The 12,808-nt window shown below is 34.5% G+C and overlaps 1 protein-coding gene across 1 annotated transcript in view; it reads left to right on the forward strand.

Moving 5' to 3' along the window:
• LOC143240345 (GATA-binding factor 2-like) overlaps window positions 1-10,983 on the forward strand; it is a 311,086-nt gene extending 300,103 nt beyond the window's left edge. The window contains exon 8 of the mRNA XM_076482626.1: window positions 10,849-10,983. Coding sequence (XP_076338741.1) covers window positions 10,849-10,905 — 57 coding nt within the window. The 3' untranslated portion in view covers window positions 10,906-10,983. The remainder of the gene's footprint in view (window positions 1-10,848) is intronic.
• The last annotated feature ends 1,825 nt before the right edge of the window (window positions 10,984-12,808 follow it).

A 12,808-nucleotide genomic window follows, 5' to 3' on the forward strand; every position in this document is an offset into this window, starting at 1 on the left:
GAATCGTTTATCAATCTCAGATACAGCCTACGTATTTTGAGTGTTGCGTGTGCTAAACATTGAGTTTACAAATCTGGATTCACTGTTTCTTGAGTTTTTTAAAACTACAGTGTTTTCCAAAAGTATTAGCCCCTATCAACAATGTCACATTTTGATGAAATAAATAAAATATAAACAACTTGTTTAATGAACTTGTTTATATTTAAAACTCTAAAGATCAAACTTAATACTGCTATATGTGTGAAGGAGGTTTAATGCCAGCAAAACCTGCAGAGGATATACATAAATTGAAATTTGCTGATTGAATTAGTATACAACCACTAAGTCAGTACCTTGGGCAGCAGTTACAACTGTGGATAGTTTTGAACAGGTCTCTGCTAGTTTTACATAATGCAATGCTGTAGTTTTTATTCGTTCTTCTTGGTAAAAATTACTTCAATTCTGACAAGTTTGTTGGAAATCGTTGATGGACTGCAATCTTCAAGTCTCTCCATAAATTTTCTATTGGATTCAAGCAAGGACTTTGATTGGACTACTTCAAAACATTCACTTTCTTCTTTTAAAACCATTCCAGTGTGGCTTTGGCCTTATGATTCGAATTATTATCCCGCCGAAATGTGAATTTTTAATCTAGGTTTAGTTTCTTAGCTGTCAGCAGGATTTTTTTCTGCAGGATTCGTTTCATTTATCTTCCCCTCAGTCTTAAAAACCTTCCCAGTCCCTGCTGATGAGAAAGATCCCCATAACATGATGTTACCATCATTATGTTTGACAGTTGCGATGGTGTTAATTGGGTGATGGACTTGTACTATATTTAGCGCTCTAAATGTAGACCAAAACGCTCAGTTTTAGTTTCACCACAGAATATTCTGTCACACGTCTGCATTATCATTTACATGTTTTGTAAAGATGATTCTTTTTCGGTAATACTTTCTTTCTTGCCCCTCACCTCATACAAGTCGGCTTTTTGTAGGGACAGAGGTATTATTGACATAACTAACTAGATAACTCCCATGTCAGATGGAACTTTCTAAATCTTTCAAAGTTACTGTTGGCTTTACAGTGGCATCTCTAACCATCTTCCTGCTTGTTCAGCTGCTTGGTTTGGAAGGGCGGTCTAAGTAAGTATTGCTTGGTTATTATACCACTTCTTAATGATGGAATTCTTGTACTCAAAGGGATAATCAGACTGTAAAATTTTCTTGTAACCTTCTCCTGATCTGTACTTCTCTACCACCTTATCTCGGACTTATTTGGAAAGCTCCTTGATCTTCATAGTTGGTTTGTCATACCACTCTATGAATTGTAGTTGTGGCTTGAACAGATGCATTTACTCTGAAGTTAAGTTAAACCACTTTGATTACACACATACACAGACCATTACATTATTGTTTTAACCTTTCAAACTGCCTTTCTCATCTGCAATGAATTAGGGTTGACGCAGCAAAGGAGTTTAAAAATTATTCAGTTAAGGTTGTTTGTTTGTTTGTTTTGAATTTCGCGCAACGCGGCACGAGGGCTAAGTGCGCTAGCCGTCCCTAATTTAGCAGGGTGAGACTAAACTAACTGGAGAGAAGGCAGCTAATCATCACCACCCACCGTTAACTTTTGGGCTACTCTTTTACCAAAGGATAGTGAGATTGACCGTCACATTATAACGCCCCCACGGTTGAAATGGTAAGCATGCTTAATGTGACGGGGATTTGAACCTGCGACCGTCGGATTACGAGTCGAGTGCCTTAACCACATGGCCATGCTTGGAGTAGATTGTGTAAATTCTAAATAGAAAGTCCCCTTTGAATTTTCATGACTGCAAGCTAAGACGGCAACAAAATGTAAAACCTTGCATAGGGGTCCCCGCTAGTACATCGGTAAGTTTCCGGATTTACAACGCTACAGTCAGGGGTTCGATTCCCCTTTGTGGGCTCAGCTGTTAGCCCGATGTGGCTTTGCTATAAGAAAAACACACACATGGGGGAAATGCTTTTGCAAGTCACAATATGTTTTGATCGAGATTTAAATTACTAAATGTTTAATATTTAAATAATTTTGCTTTTACTCTTGCAAGCCGCAGCTTCGCCATTAAGTTAGGATTATATTAATTTAATTACAAACTATTTTAACCCTTTAACTTGCCATCCACTAATCTCTTCGTACGCTAACCTGTTTTTTTATTCTTGTGCAGTTTTTATTTTATTCAGACTGGTAACTTAGTCCGGAAGTGTTGTTTGTGTGTACAGTCTTAAGATATAAATTAACAATTTGTTTATTAATATTCTCCAAGCGAAACATGGAAACCAAACACGTAGGCTACGGTAACGATGCTTTACAAATCTGTTATTTCTCTTTTATTATTATACTCTATATTTCTGACTTAAGCAAGTTTTGTACTTTGTAATAACATAACACAACATCCCTAACAAACTAATTATTAGAGTAATTAAGAGATCACAATTTAGACATACATAGAAAAAGCTATTAACGCGAAGATTCCCTTATACCTGAATTATTAATTTTGTTTGTTTATAATAATGCTGATTATCTTTGTTTATAATATTGTTGGTTGTTTTTGTTTATAATATTATTGGTTATCTTTGTTTATAATATTGTTGGTTATCTTTGCAAATGTATATTTTTTATATTTCATGACTTTAGTCATTATACTCTGATAAGTATATAAAATCAAATTAATCGAGTTAATGCAAAATAACGCTATCTTTAGTACATTAGTAGTAATGTTCTTTGTAGATCTTGATTGAACTCCATACAATACGGTGTTTCCTTTAAATCCTGTATTTTTTAAAGTTGTGAAACATGTTCTAGAGCAGCGAAATCTTACTATTGAATCAGTTATTTAGTAATTTATGTATGATAACCAACAGTAATATCTTTAATCATACACAAATGAGTTTGCTTGTTAATAGTTTCTAAAGGTGGTTTATTTCAACGTTGACAGGAATATTGGAAGGACGAAACACGCCGACAGGTACTCATATTTAAACGGCTTTTTCTCATATATTTTCATTCAAAATGGATAAATTCAACGCACATCACAAGTCGACATTTTAACATAAACACATGCACATTCGTTTATTTACTAACTTACTATACACACCTTACTACTATAGTATCTTCAAGTTTTCAACCCTCAGGTTTAACTAAAGCTAGATAAATGGGGGATTATCTGAGAGAACGCAGCTCAGACACTTATGAACAAAATAACACAAGATAATATATTTATAGACATTAGAACAACACATAAATCGTTCTTATCTTAAAACTTAGCGGTTGGGATATTTGTGTAACTCAACAGATTAAAACAATGTAGCGAATATCAGATATTGTATGAAGGCATTAGGTTTGGTTGGCCATTTTACTTTTCTTACGTCCAGCATATGCAACGTGTCAGTTATGATTTTATTTAAGATTAATATTTAACCTTTTCGTTACGAAACATTAAGGATTATAAACATTAGTCGTTAGTCATTTTTAAGTAAGCTTCTAAATCTGTCTAATTGATTGAATGTATCAATCCATATCTTGAAACCTTCTTTAGAAAAATGGTTGAAGTTTTTTTTTTTTATATGGCAAGATAAGACTTGCTCAAATCATAAAATATACGTTTGGTATCTTTGGCTGGGGATCTTCGATCATGTAATTTACCTGTGGACAACAAAAAGTTTGAGAGGATGTAACTGGCAGCTAAGTGTTAAAAGGTAAACACTGGAGATTTAGTGCAATTTAAATATAGTTATAGAAGAACTGATAAATTAAGAAGGTAAAACGTGTAAGAGGAGTAAAAAAGATTTCTGAAGGTGTAAATCATATCAATAAAATATTTGTATGATTATTGTTGTCAAACGTTAATATATAATCGCAACAAGTTTGTCATAAGTACTTGAAACACTGCTATTTAGATATATTGTCTGCTTAATACTCTAAACATCAGTTCTTACCCTCTTCACCTGTATACCACCAAGTCAAGGACGAGACTACAACAATAACAATACAATACTAAAGGCCACAATATTACAATGTAAATAAATAACTAATGGTTCTTTATGATCACTAAGGTCTAATAACACTATGCAACACAAATTTTGTTCCTGGATAGTATGTGTTATTTCTTAATTGCTTATTTTGTAAAAGTACAGAAAATAGCCAAACTTTACTTTTGTGACCTAGATAATGAAATTTAGAAATTAACCTATTTTCTATGTAAAAACGAGCAAATTTGCATATTTTCATTTACATGAGGCCTGAATAAAACAACATATGAATCAAGATTTACATGTATTTATACTAAAGTTATACAAAAATGAACAAAAATGTTTAGAAGTGAGTAGTTTTTCGAGATTTACGACTGTAATGTAAATCACTTTCACGTATCAGTCCCCAAATATAGTTTCCCATCATGTTTTGTTATACGCTCCTTGGTAGCGGCGTTCAAAGTCGAGTACATCTTGGTGGAAGCGCTCGCCTTGCTCCTCTGAGTATGCTCTCATGTTCTCCTTGAATTTTTCAAGATAATCGTCAAAGATATGGACTTTCAGGTACATCCTGCAGCCCATTTTGCCATAGTTCTTCATCATAGCCTCAACCAGTCCCACATAATTTTCGGTCTTGTTATTGCCCAAGAAGTCCCCAACCACTGCGGCAAAGCTCCCCCAAGCTTTTTTTCCTTCCTACTGAGCTTCTTGAGGAATTCTGTGCACTTCCGAAGAATACACTAGTTTTGGCCTTTGCCTCAGACAGCTTAGGGAAGAAGTCTCGAAGGTACTTGAGGCCTGCAGAATCCTTATCAAGAGCTGTGACAAATTGTTTCATAAGATCAAATTTTATGTGCAATGGTGAAAACAACACTTTCTGGAGGTTCACTAGTGACTCACACTTGACATTGTGCCTTCCCACAGGGAACTCGGTCTGCTGTGGCCATAGTTTCCTGTTCTAGTGCGCTGCGGTGTCCCTGCTGTTCCAAAGGTAAAGATAACAGGGAAACTTGGTAAAGTTTCCTTGGAGACCCATCAGAAATGTCACCATCTTGAAGTCTCCGATAACCTCCCAGCCATATTCATCATACTTCAAGGCTTCTAGCAAGGTATTGACCTGTTGTATTCCTCTTTAGGGTGCACCAAATGAGCTAGGGGAAAAGACGGATACTTATTCCCGTTATAGAGCAGCACAACTTTGGGGCTTCTGGATGAGCTATCACTGAAGAAGCGCCACTCGTTCTGGTTACAGGCAATTCCATTGCCTCCACAAACTGGATACATTGTGGTAGAAGCAGAGCCCATCTTGACGAGTGAAGAAGTTTGAAATATGTCGGTGACGCTTCCTCTGACTTGCGACTTGCACACTTTCATCTAGCAAATCCCACTCCTTGAGTCTAGATGTTAAAAGCTCGGCATTTGACTTTGTTAGACCAAGATCTCTGATCAAGTCATTAAGGTCTTTTTGGTTGTGGTAATGTGGGTTTCTCTCACCGGCTGCACCTCTGAAACTGTAACTGGATCTTGAACTTCTACATTCTCTTCTGATTTGCTGCTCTCATCTGAGGATGACTGCTTTCTTTCTGGCGGAGTGAATACAGGGAGCTCATGGCAGTGTGGCACTGTGGCGATTGAAGGTCCGGACACATAATAGCAGATGATTCTTGTCAGCCCGAAGTTTGGAAGGGTCCACCATGCAGAAGTAGCAATTATTGCTTGAGTGGTCACTGGGTTCACGTCAAATTCTTGGAATACCGAACTTCATGGCTCTCTTCCCCTCTGTATCATCCTGCAAAAGAGCAAAATAAAATTGTTATTATGAAGAATAAATTTATTTCATCCACAACTAATATGTAAGGAGTTCATGCAAAATATTTTATATGGGATATTTTTCTATACTATTGGCTGTATATTGGCTATATACTGTGATACTATACTATACTATACTATACTATACTATACTATATACTGTGATACTATACTATACTATATACTGTGATACTATACTATACTATACTATATACTGTGATACTATACTATACTATACTATATACTGTGATACTATACTATACTATATACTGTGATACTATACCATATACTGTGATACTATACTATACTATATACTGTGATACTATATTATACTATATACTGTGATACTATACTATATACTGTGATACCATACTATACTATACTATACTATGATACTATTACTATACTATATACCGTGATACTATACTTTATACTATATACTTATGATACTATTACTATACTATATACCGTGATACTATACTATACCATATACTGTGATACTATACTATATACTGTGATACTATACTATACCTATATACTGTGATACTATACTATACTATATACTGTGATACTATACTATATACTGTGATACTATACTTATATACTGTGATACTATACTATATACCTGTGATACTATACTATACTATATACTGTGATACTATACTATATACTGTGATACTATACCATATACTGTGATACTACACCATATACTGTGATACTATACTATATACTGTGATACTATACTATATACTGTGATACTATACTATATACTGTGATACTATACTATACTATATACTGTGATACTATACTATATACTGTGATACTATACTATACTATATACTGTGATACTATACTCTTGGCTGTGATACCACGTTTTATACAGTTGCTGCTGCCTTTTGATATTTTATAAAATGTACGAGCAGGTATAGACTTAGTAAACGTCAAGGAATTTCGTTCCTGATAAGCTATTTACTTCAAGATGTCTCCCGCTTTATTCAAAGCAATTCAAAGCAAACTCGATGAGTTTGTTTGTTTTGGAATTTCGCACAAAGCTACTCGAGGGCTATCTGTGCTAGCCGTCTCTAATTTAGCAGTGTAAGACTAGAGGGAACGCAGCTAGTCATTACCACCCACCGCCAACTTTTGGGCTACTCTTTTACCAACGAATAGTGGGATTGACCGTCACATTATAACGCCCCCACGGCTGGGAGGATGTGCATGTTTGGAGCGACGGGATGCGAATCCGCGACCCTCAGCTTACGAGTCGCACGCCTTAACACGCTTGGCCATGCCGGGCCTGAAAATAAGCAGTTTATATATCAGTTTTAGGTCTACCTTATGTATATACGTATTGGAAACAAATATATTTGAAATCGCGTTTCAATTCAATGAAAATTAATCAAGGCCGTAAATAAAATTATCAAAATAAATCAGTATCACTGCCTTGATTTAATTTTCCGTCAAATTTAAATACAAAATTTAATATATATTTTTAGAATTTTGTTCATTTATATGTAATTGTTTGATCCTTCTATATATCAGTTTTTAGTCTGCCTTTGAGCTCTTCATTCTTAAAAACTTATATCTAAACATTCACAGACAAGTACGTGTTGGCATCGTAAACCAATGTCCAAATGTCTTCGAGCCTTGTTTCGATCCTAATCAGATTGTTTGTTTGTTGAATTTTTGTGCCAAATTACTCGAGGACTATCTGTGCCAGCCGTCCCTAATTTTGTTTGTTCGTACTTCAGCACAAAACTGTACAACGGGCTGGCAGTATTCGGCTGACCACCAGTATCGATACCCGGTTACTAGCATTGTAAGTTGTAGACATACTGCTGTGCTACTGGGGTCGTCCGAAATTGAGAAATGTGTGTATGTGGTAAAATATAATGAAAATTTCTTTAGCTTTAACACATTTACTGATTCTGGAAGTGTACAAAGCTTCTAAATATTTCTTATTAACACTATTAACGAAAGCAAAGAAACGCTATTTTTCTGAAAGAAATTCATTATATTTATAGTTTTTTTTCATGAATCCAGTATCAAATACTGTTATAAACCTGAAATATTATAAGTTAAATTCTTATTTAATTCAAATAGCAGAAATTATCAAACTGAGAGTATAACGCGGTAAATGTTGACTTATTGTAACTATCAAAATGTTTACCTCACTACAACACATTTTATTATATTATTGAAGTTTGTTATTAAGGAATCTAATTTTGTTTTTAAAAGCTGTCATTGCGAATAACTTGATGCAATGTCTACTAGTTCAAGGGTCGCACTGTATTGAGCTAACTTGTTCTTAAGTTATCACAAGGAAAGGTGGTTAGAAAATTGTTCAGAACAGGTCAAGCACTGCTATAACAAAAGATATGTAAATGACTATTTTTCGTGTTTAAAAATAAACTCGATGTGTAGAAATTTTACCTAAATAGCCAGCTTAGTAATATTAAATGTAAAATTGAAGAAAAAACTGCATCCAGTTTGTTTTGAATTTTGCGCAAAGCTACTCGATGGCTATCTGTGCTAGCCGTCCCTAATTTAGCAGTGTAACACTAGAGGGAAGGCAGCTAGTCATCACCACCCACCGACAAACTCTTGGGCTACTCTTTACCAACGAATAGTGGATTGACCGTAACATTATAACGCCCCACGGCTGAAAGGGTGAGCATGTTTTGGTGCGATCGATTCAAACCCGCGACCCTCGAATTACTGGTCGAACGCTTTAAAACGCTTGGCAATGCCGGGCTCAAACTACATCCAACTTACCATTTGTATACACTAAAATATTTAATTCAGGTAAACGTTTTGAAAGGAAGTGTTAGTGTTTCCATAAGCCAACATTTACTAGCTTACATTTTTATTTTGGTAGTTTTCTACCGTTTGATTTTAAAATAATCTAATCTGTAAATTAATACATTGCGTTTACAAAGTAGTTTTTTCCTTGATTTCACTAAAAGTGATAAATATAAATAATTCCTTACCGAAAATGGTTTTCTTTTAAATTTGCTCAACAGTATTTATTGAAAAATATTTAGAAGCTTTGTACGTTTCTAAAATTAGTAACTATTAGTAACTGTGCTACAAATTAGAAGCGATAGACTGGAGTAAAGACAATTAATTATTACCATCTACTTCAAACGCGTAAGTTACATTGTATCAACGAACAGATTATTGTGGGATTGACCTAAGCATATCTTGCTTCTGCAGCCGAAACGATGAGCAAGCATGTTCGCTGATAGAATTCGGAGCTACGACCCGAATATTGCGACTGGAGCGACGTATTTACCAAGCTTTGTAAGGTCTCTTAATAAAACAGACATACGGTGATATTTGGTTTCAAACTCGGGAATTTTCTACTCGTTTTGTATACTGTCTACATTTAAAAGTCTCTGCATTCAATTTGTCAGTAATAATATTATTACTATTACGAGTTTGACTTTTTATCAAAAATTCTTTACTGTATATAGTGTTTTCCCCTAAATTAACGCCTTTAAACATACACGATGAAAGAATTTTTTTTTCTTTTCGAACAGTCGTTTCTTGACTTGCAATCTAAAAGTAAGAATCCTAAAGACGTGCTGAAATTAAATCTTACTCTTTCGCATCACGATAATTACAGTACAAGGCATGATGGGAAGCCTGGGTGACACGCTTATCTGGACGCATGACGACGAGGAAGAAGCGACAGCAAACGTTCAACGGATGCCGCGGCGAAGTGGTTGTGGGCCCGCAGGCGCCGAGAGACGTAGAATAGGGCTAGTGCGTGAGGACAGACCTGGACACCTGTCACATACCAGGCCGCCTGTCGTTTGTCATCGGCAGGGGCTGGGGTAATTACCCGCTCTATCCGCCAGGGTCATAGCCCGCCTTTCACCGCAGGTTCTCAGCAAGACACTGCCCCTGCATATACAAAATAATATTAAAGGATAGATGACACTGGTTTCAAGCTCCTACAGGCTGTTCATTAAGTCAGACTTACAAAAAATAAAAAACTAACCGACGCTTTACGATTCGTCCGTATAAAGTAAACATAAGAAGACAACCAAGTGACATGTGGAACCGCAATCCTACCCGAGGGGGGTTCCTGAAGTTGGATCGGAACCTTAGCAGGTAAAAACCGAAGAGGACATGCCATTGATTTGCTGTCTCTTTTAACCTAAAACAAAACAATCGACCAAATGACAAAATACAGCCTTTCCAAGAAAAATTGCAACGTTAAGCCAACAATGTCATAAAACTAAAATATCCGGTAGATTCCATTCGCTATCATTACATCTTTGTTATTCACGAGACAGACAACTTTACATCTTTCTATTGTTGAAACTTGTCCCACCCATTGCTGTGAAACACGTGTAACTTTATAAACAGTCAGTGTTATTACGATACGGTTATAGCAAGCTGTCATACAATCGTGATCTGGTGATGTTGACGCCCACTATATCGAAATAGCTCGATTTATTTCTACTATTAAACAAATATAATATAAAGTTTGTATTCTAATGTGAATTTTTTACAGAGACTTTTTTAGAGGAGTGAAAAAGTGTTGTTTTTAAGTTAATCAAAGAAATGTTAAAGTTTTTGATTATCAACATAGAAAGAAAACTGTTTTTAATCAAGACGAGAAATCTTTTAGGTTATTGATTTTGTAGAACCCTATCCATCGAGGAGAAACGAACACCACATTTTAGAGTTGTACGTCCGTATAGGTACAGCTGGAAACTTTTGTACTGTACGATTAGTGTTTTTTATACAATTTTATAAGTTACGAGAACCTGATTTTGATTTACAATATATACCACCAAATCATGTTAACTTTTATCGTTTAATTACCATTACTATCTGTTTAGTATGTCCTTCTTACAGCCCTACATTCAGTAATAAGTGTTTAGGGTCAGTTTTATGCTAAAATAAATGTTTGTTTGTTGTTATTTTACAGTCTGTCGTAATGAACTACAACATAAATTAATGAGGAATAATATATAATGTAATAAAAAGTTACATTAGATAGTTCGGCTTTTCTCATGTATATTATTCTTTGCAGGTCAATTCCAGATGGCAGAGGATGCATTGGCCCCAAATAGTCAACGATTTTTCATGAGATTATAAAATCTGTTTTTGTACCTAAATGTTTTATTTAAAAGTTAATCTTTGCCCTACTACAACGTTTATTTTGTAACTGAACTAATCAAATATCTTCCTGTTTGTTTCCTAACTACAACCCATAATTTTTCTGTTAACTTCCCGTAGCAACTTATTTCAACAGTTGTAATAATTATGGTTTGAAGTAGATGTTTTTTGTATAGTAGTGTAGTGCATTAATTTCGACAAAATTTATGAAATACGTTTAGGATTCGTGCATAACTCGGTTGTTATTTTTTAATTCTTACAACTGTCTTCAGGTTTGTATTTTTAAAACTAACTAAATACCTTTTCTTTTAATTTTAAATTGTCTAAATATTTTATTTTTCTCATTCTACAACAGTAGTAATCTTCTTTAAAATATTTATTTCTAGCTATCAAACTTCATGTAATGTTGAGTCAATAAACTCATGTGAACAAGGATAATGTACTCACTAAATAATTTTAAAAAATCCGTAATTTCTGTCTAAACATTTATCCTTTAAGATTTACACTATAAGCACCCCCTAATTTCAGTCAATTTGGTAAACAGAAATATTCAGTAATTAACAATCAAAATTCATTGTTCCTCCAGCCTGGATCATGAGAGACTTAAAATATGATTCGAATGATTCAAGAGTCTTTATTTTTCTCGTTCTTCCTAGAGCCTCCTCAGTTTACGGATTGTCTGGACAGACAAAACCAGATTTTGATACCCTTTCTGTAGCTTTGTGTTTAATAACACATAATAATTACTTCTTTACATATATATATGAGTCAGAACAGTTTTTAAAGTGATTAAATTACTGGATTTGTACAGTGTAATCAAACATTATAAATTGTCGTAACAGCTCAATAAGAGATACTGTTTGCAGCACCCTCTCGTGGATCATCTAACATCCAGGATTAAATTGTCTTCAGTGGACAGGGCGCAAACAGCTCATTGTTTTATTTGCGCTAATAAAAACAACAACAGCCTTGACAGAAAGTGTTGAGATATTCAGTTTTCCTCTCTTACAAAAAAAAAAGAAAGAAAAACTTATTAGAAATTTCTTAAGGATTAAAAAAATTAAAGATTTTGCGATACGTTAAGTACAATTCATTCCAGAAAGATTTTTCTTTCTCAAAATCAACCTTTCAGTAGTTTATAGTATACAGGCTCTGAAATAATATTTGAATACAGTCACGGACAGATAATTATAAGATAGCGATCTGTATTAATTTGGCTGTGGACAAAGTAGCTTTATCTTATATGTTAAACAGTCCTTAGTATTATTAAAATGACTCCAGGAAATATTCAATTGACAAAAGCTTCTAACACTGGACAGGTGAGAAATAGAATGAGTTCTGCTTTGTTATAGATATCACTGAGCTATGACAGTTGGGTACTAATATCCAAAACTGTTAATGGACTAAGCTTTTTATAAACAGCTAAATAAAGGTCCAATAATAAAGGGATTCACTAGTTACATGATATTTCCAAACAAACTGAATGGTATCTCATTTGAGTTCGAGACGATAGAAAATGTTTAGTATTTTGTTACTGAAAAGAACGGAGTTTATTAAAGTTTTTAATATTATTATTCTATGGAGCTTAACCAACATAGAGGTATGATTTGTTATAAAAGCATTTCCTTACGGTAGACAATTTCTTGGATTTTTCCGAGGACTGTTGCTTTTATGTCGTAATGGCTAACTGTGACAGAGTAGACTTGTTAACTGTATGCAAGAAACTGTTAACTTCGCTAGGCGGGAAACTACAGAACCTTTTCAAAGATATTGTAACAAATGGACACTATTATTACTGAATTTGTATTTATGCAGAATATTACAAATGCCACCCGACTGTAAAAGGTTTTTACATTTCAGATGACATGATATTA

Source organism: Tachypleus tridentatus, chromosome 13 (assembly GCF_004210375.1).
Source record: "Tachypleus tridentatus isolate NWPU-2018 chromosome 13, ASM421037v1, whole genome shotgun sequence".
NCBI classification, from domain to species: Eukaryota; Metazoa; Arthropoda; class Merostomata; order Xiphosura; family Limulidae; genus Tachypleus; species Tachypleus tridentatus.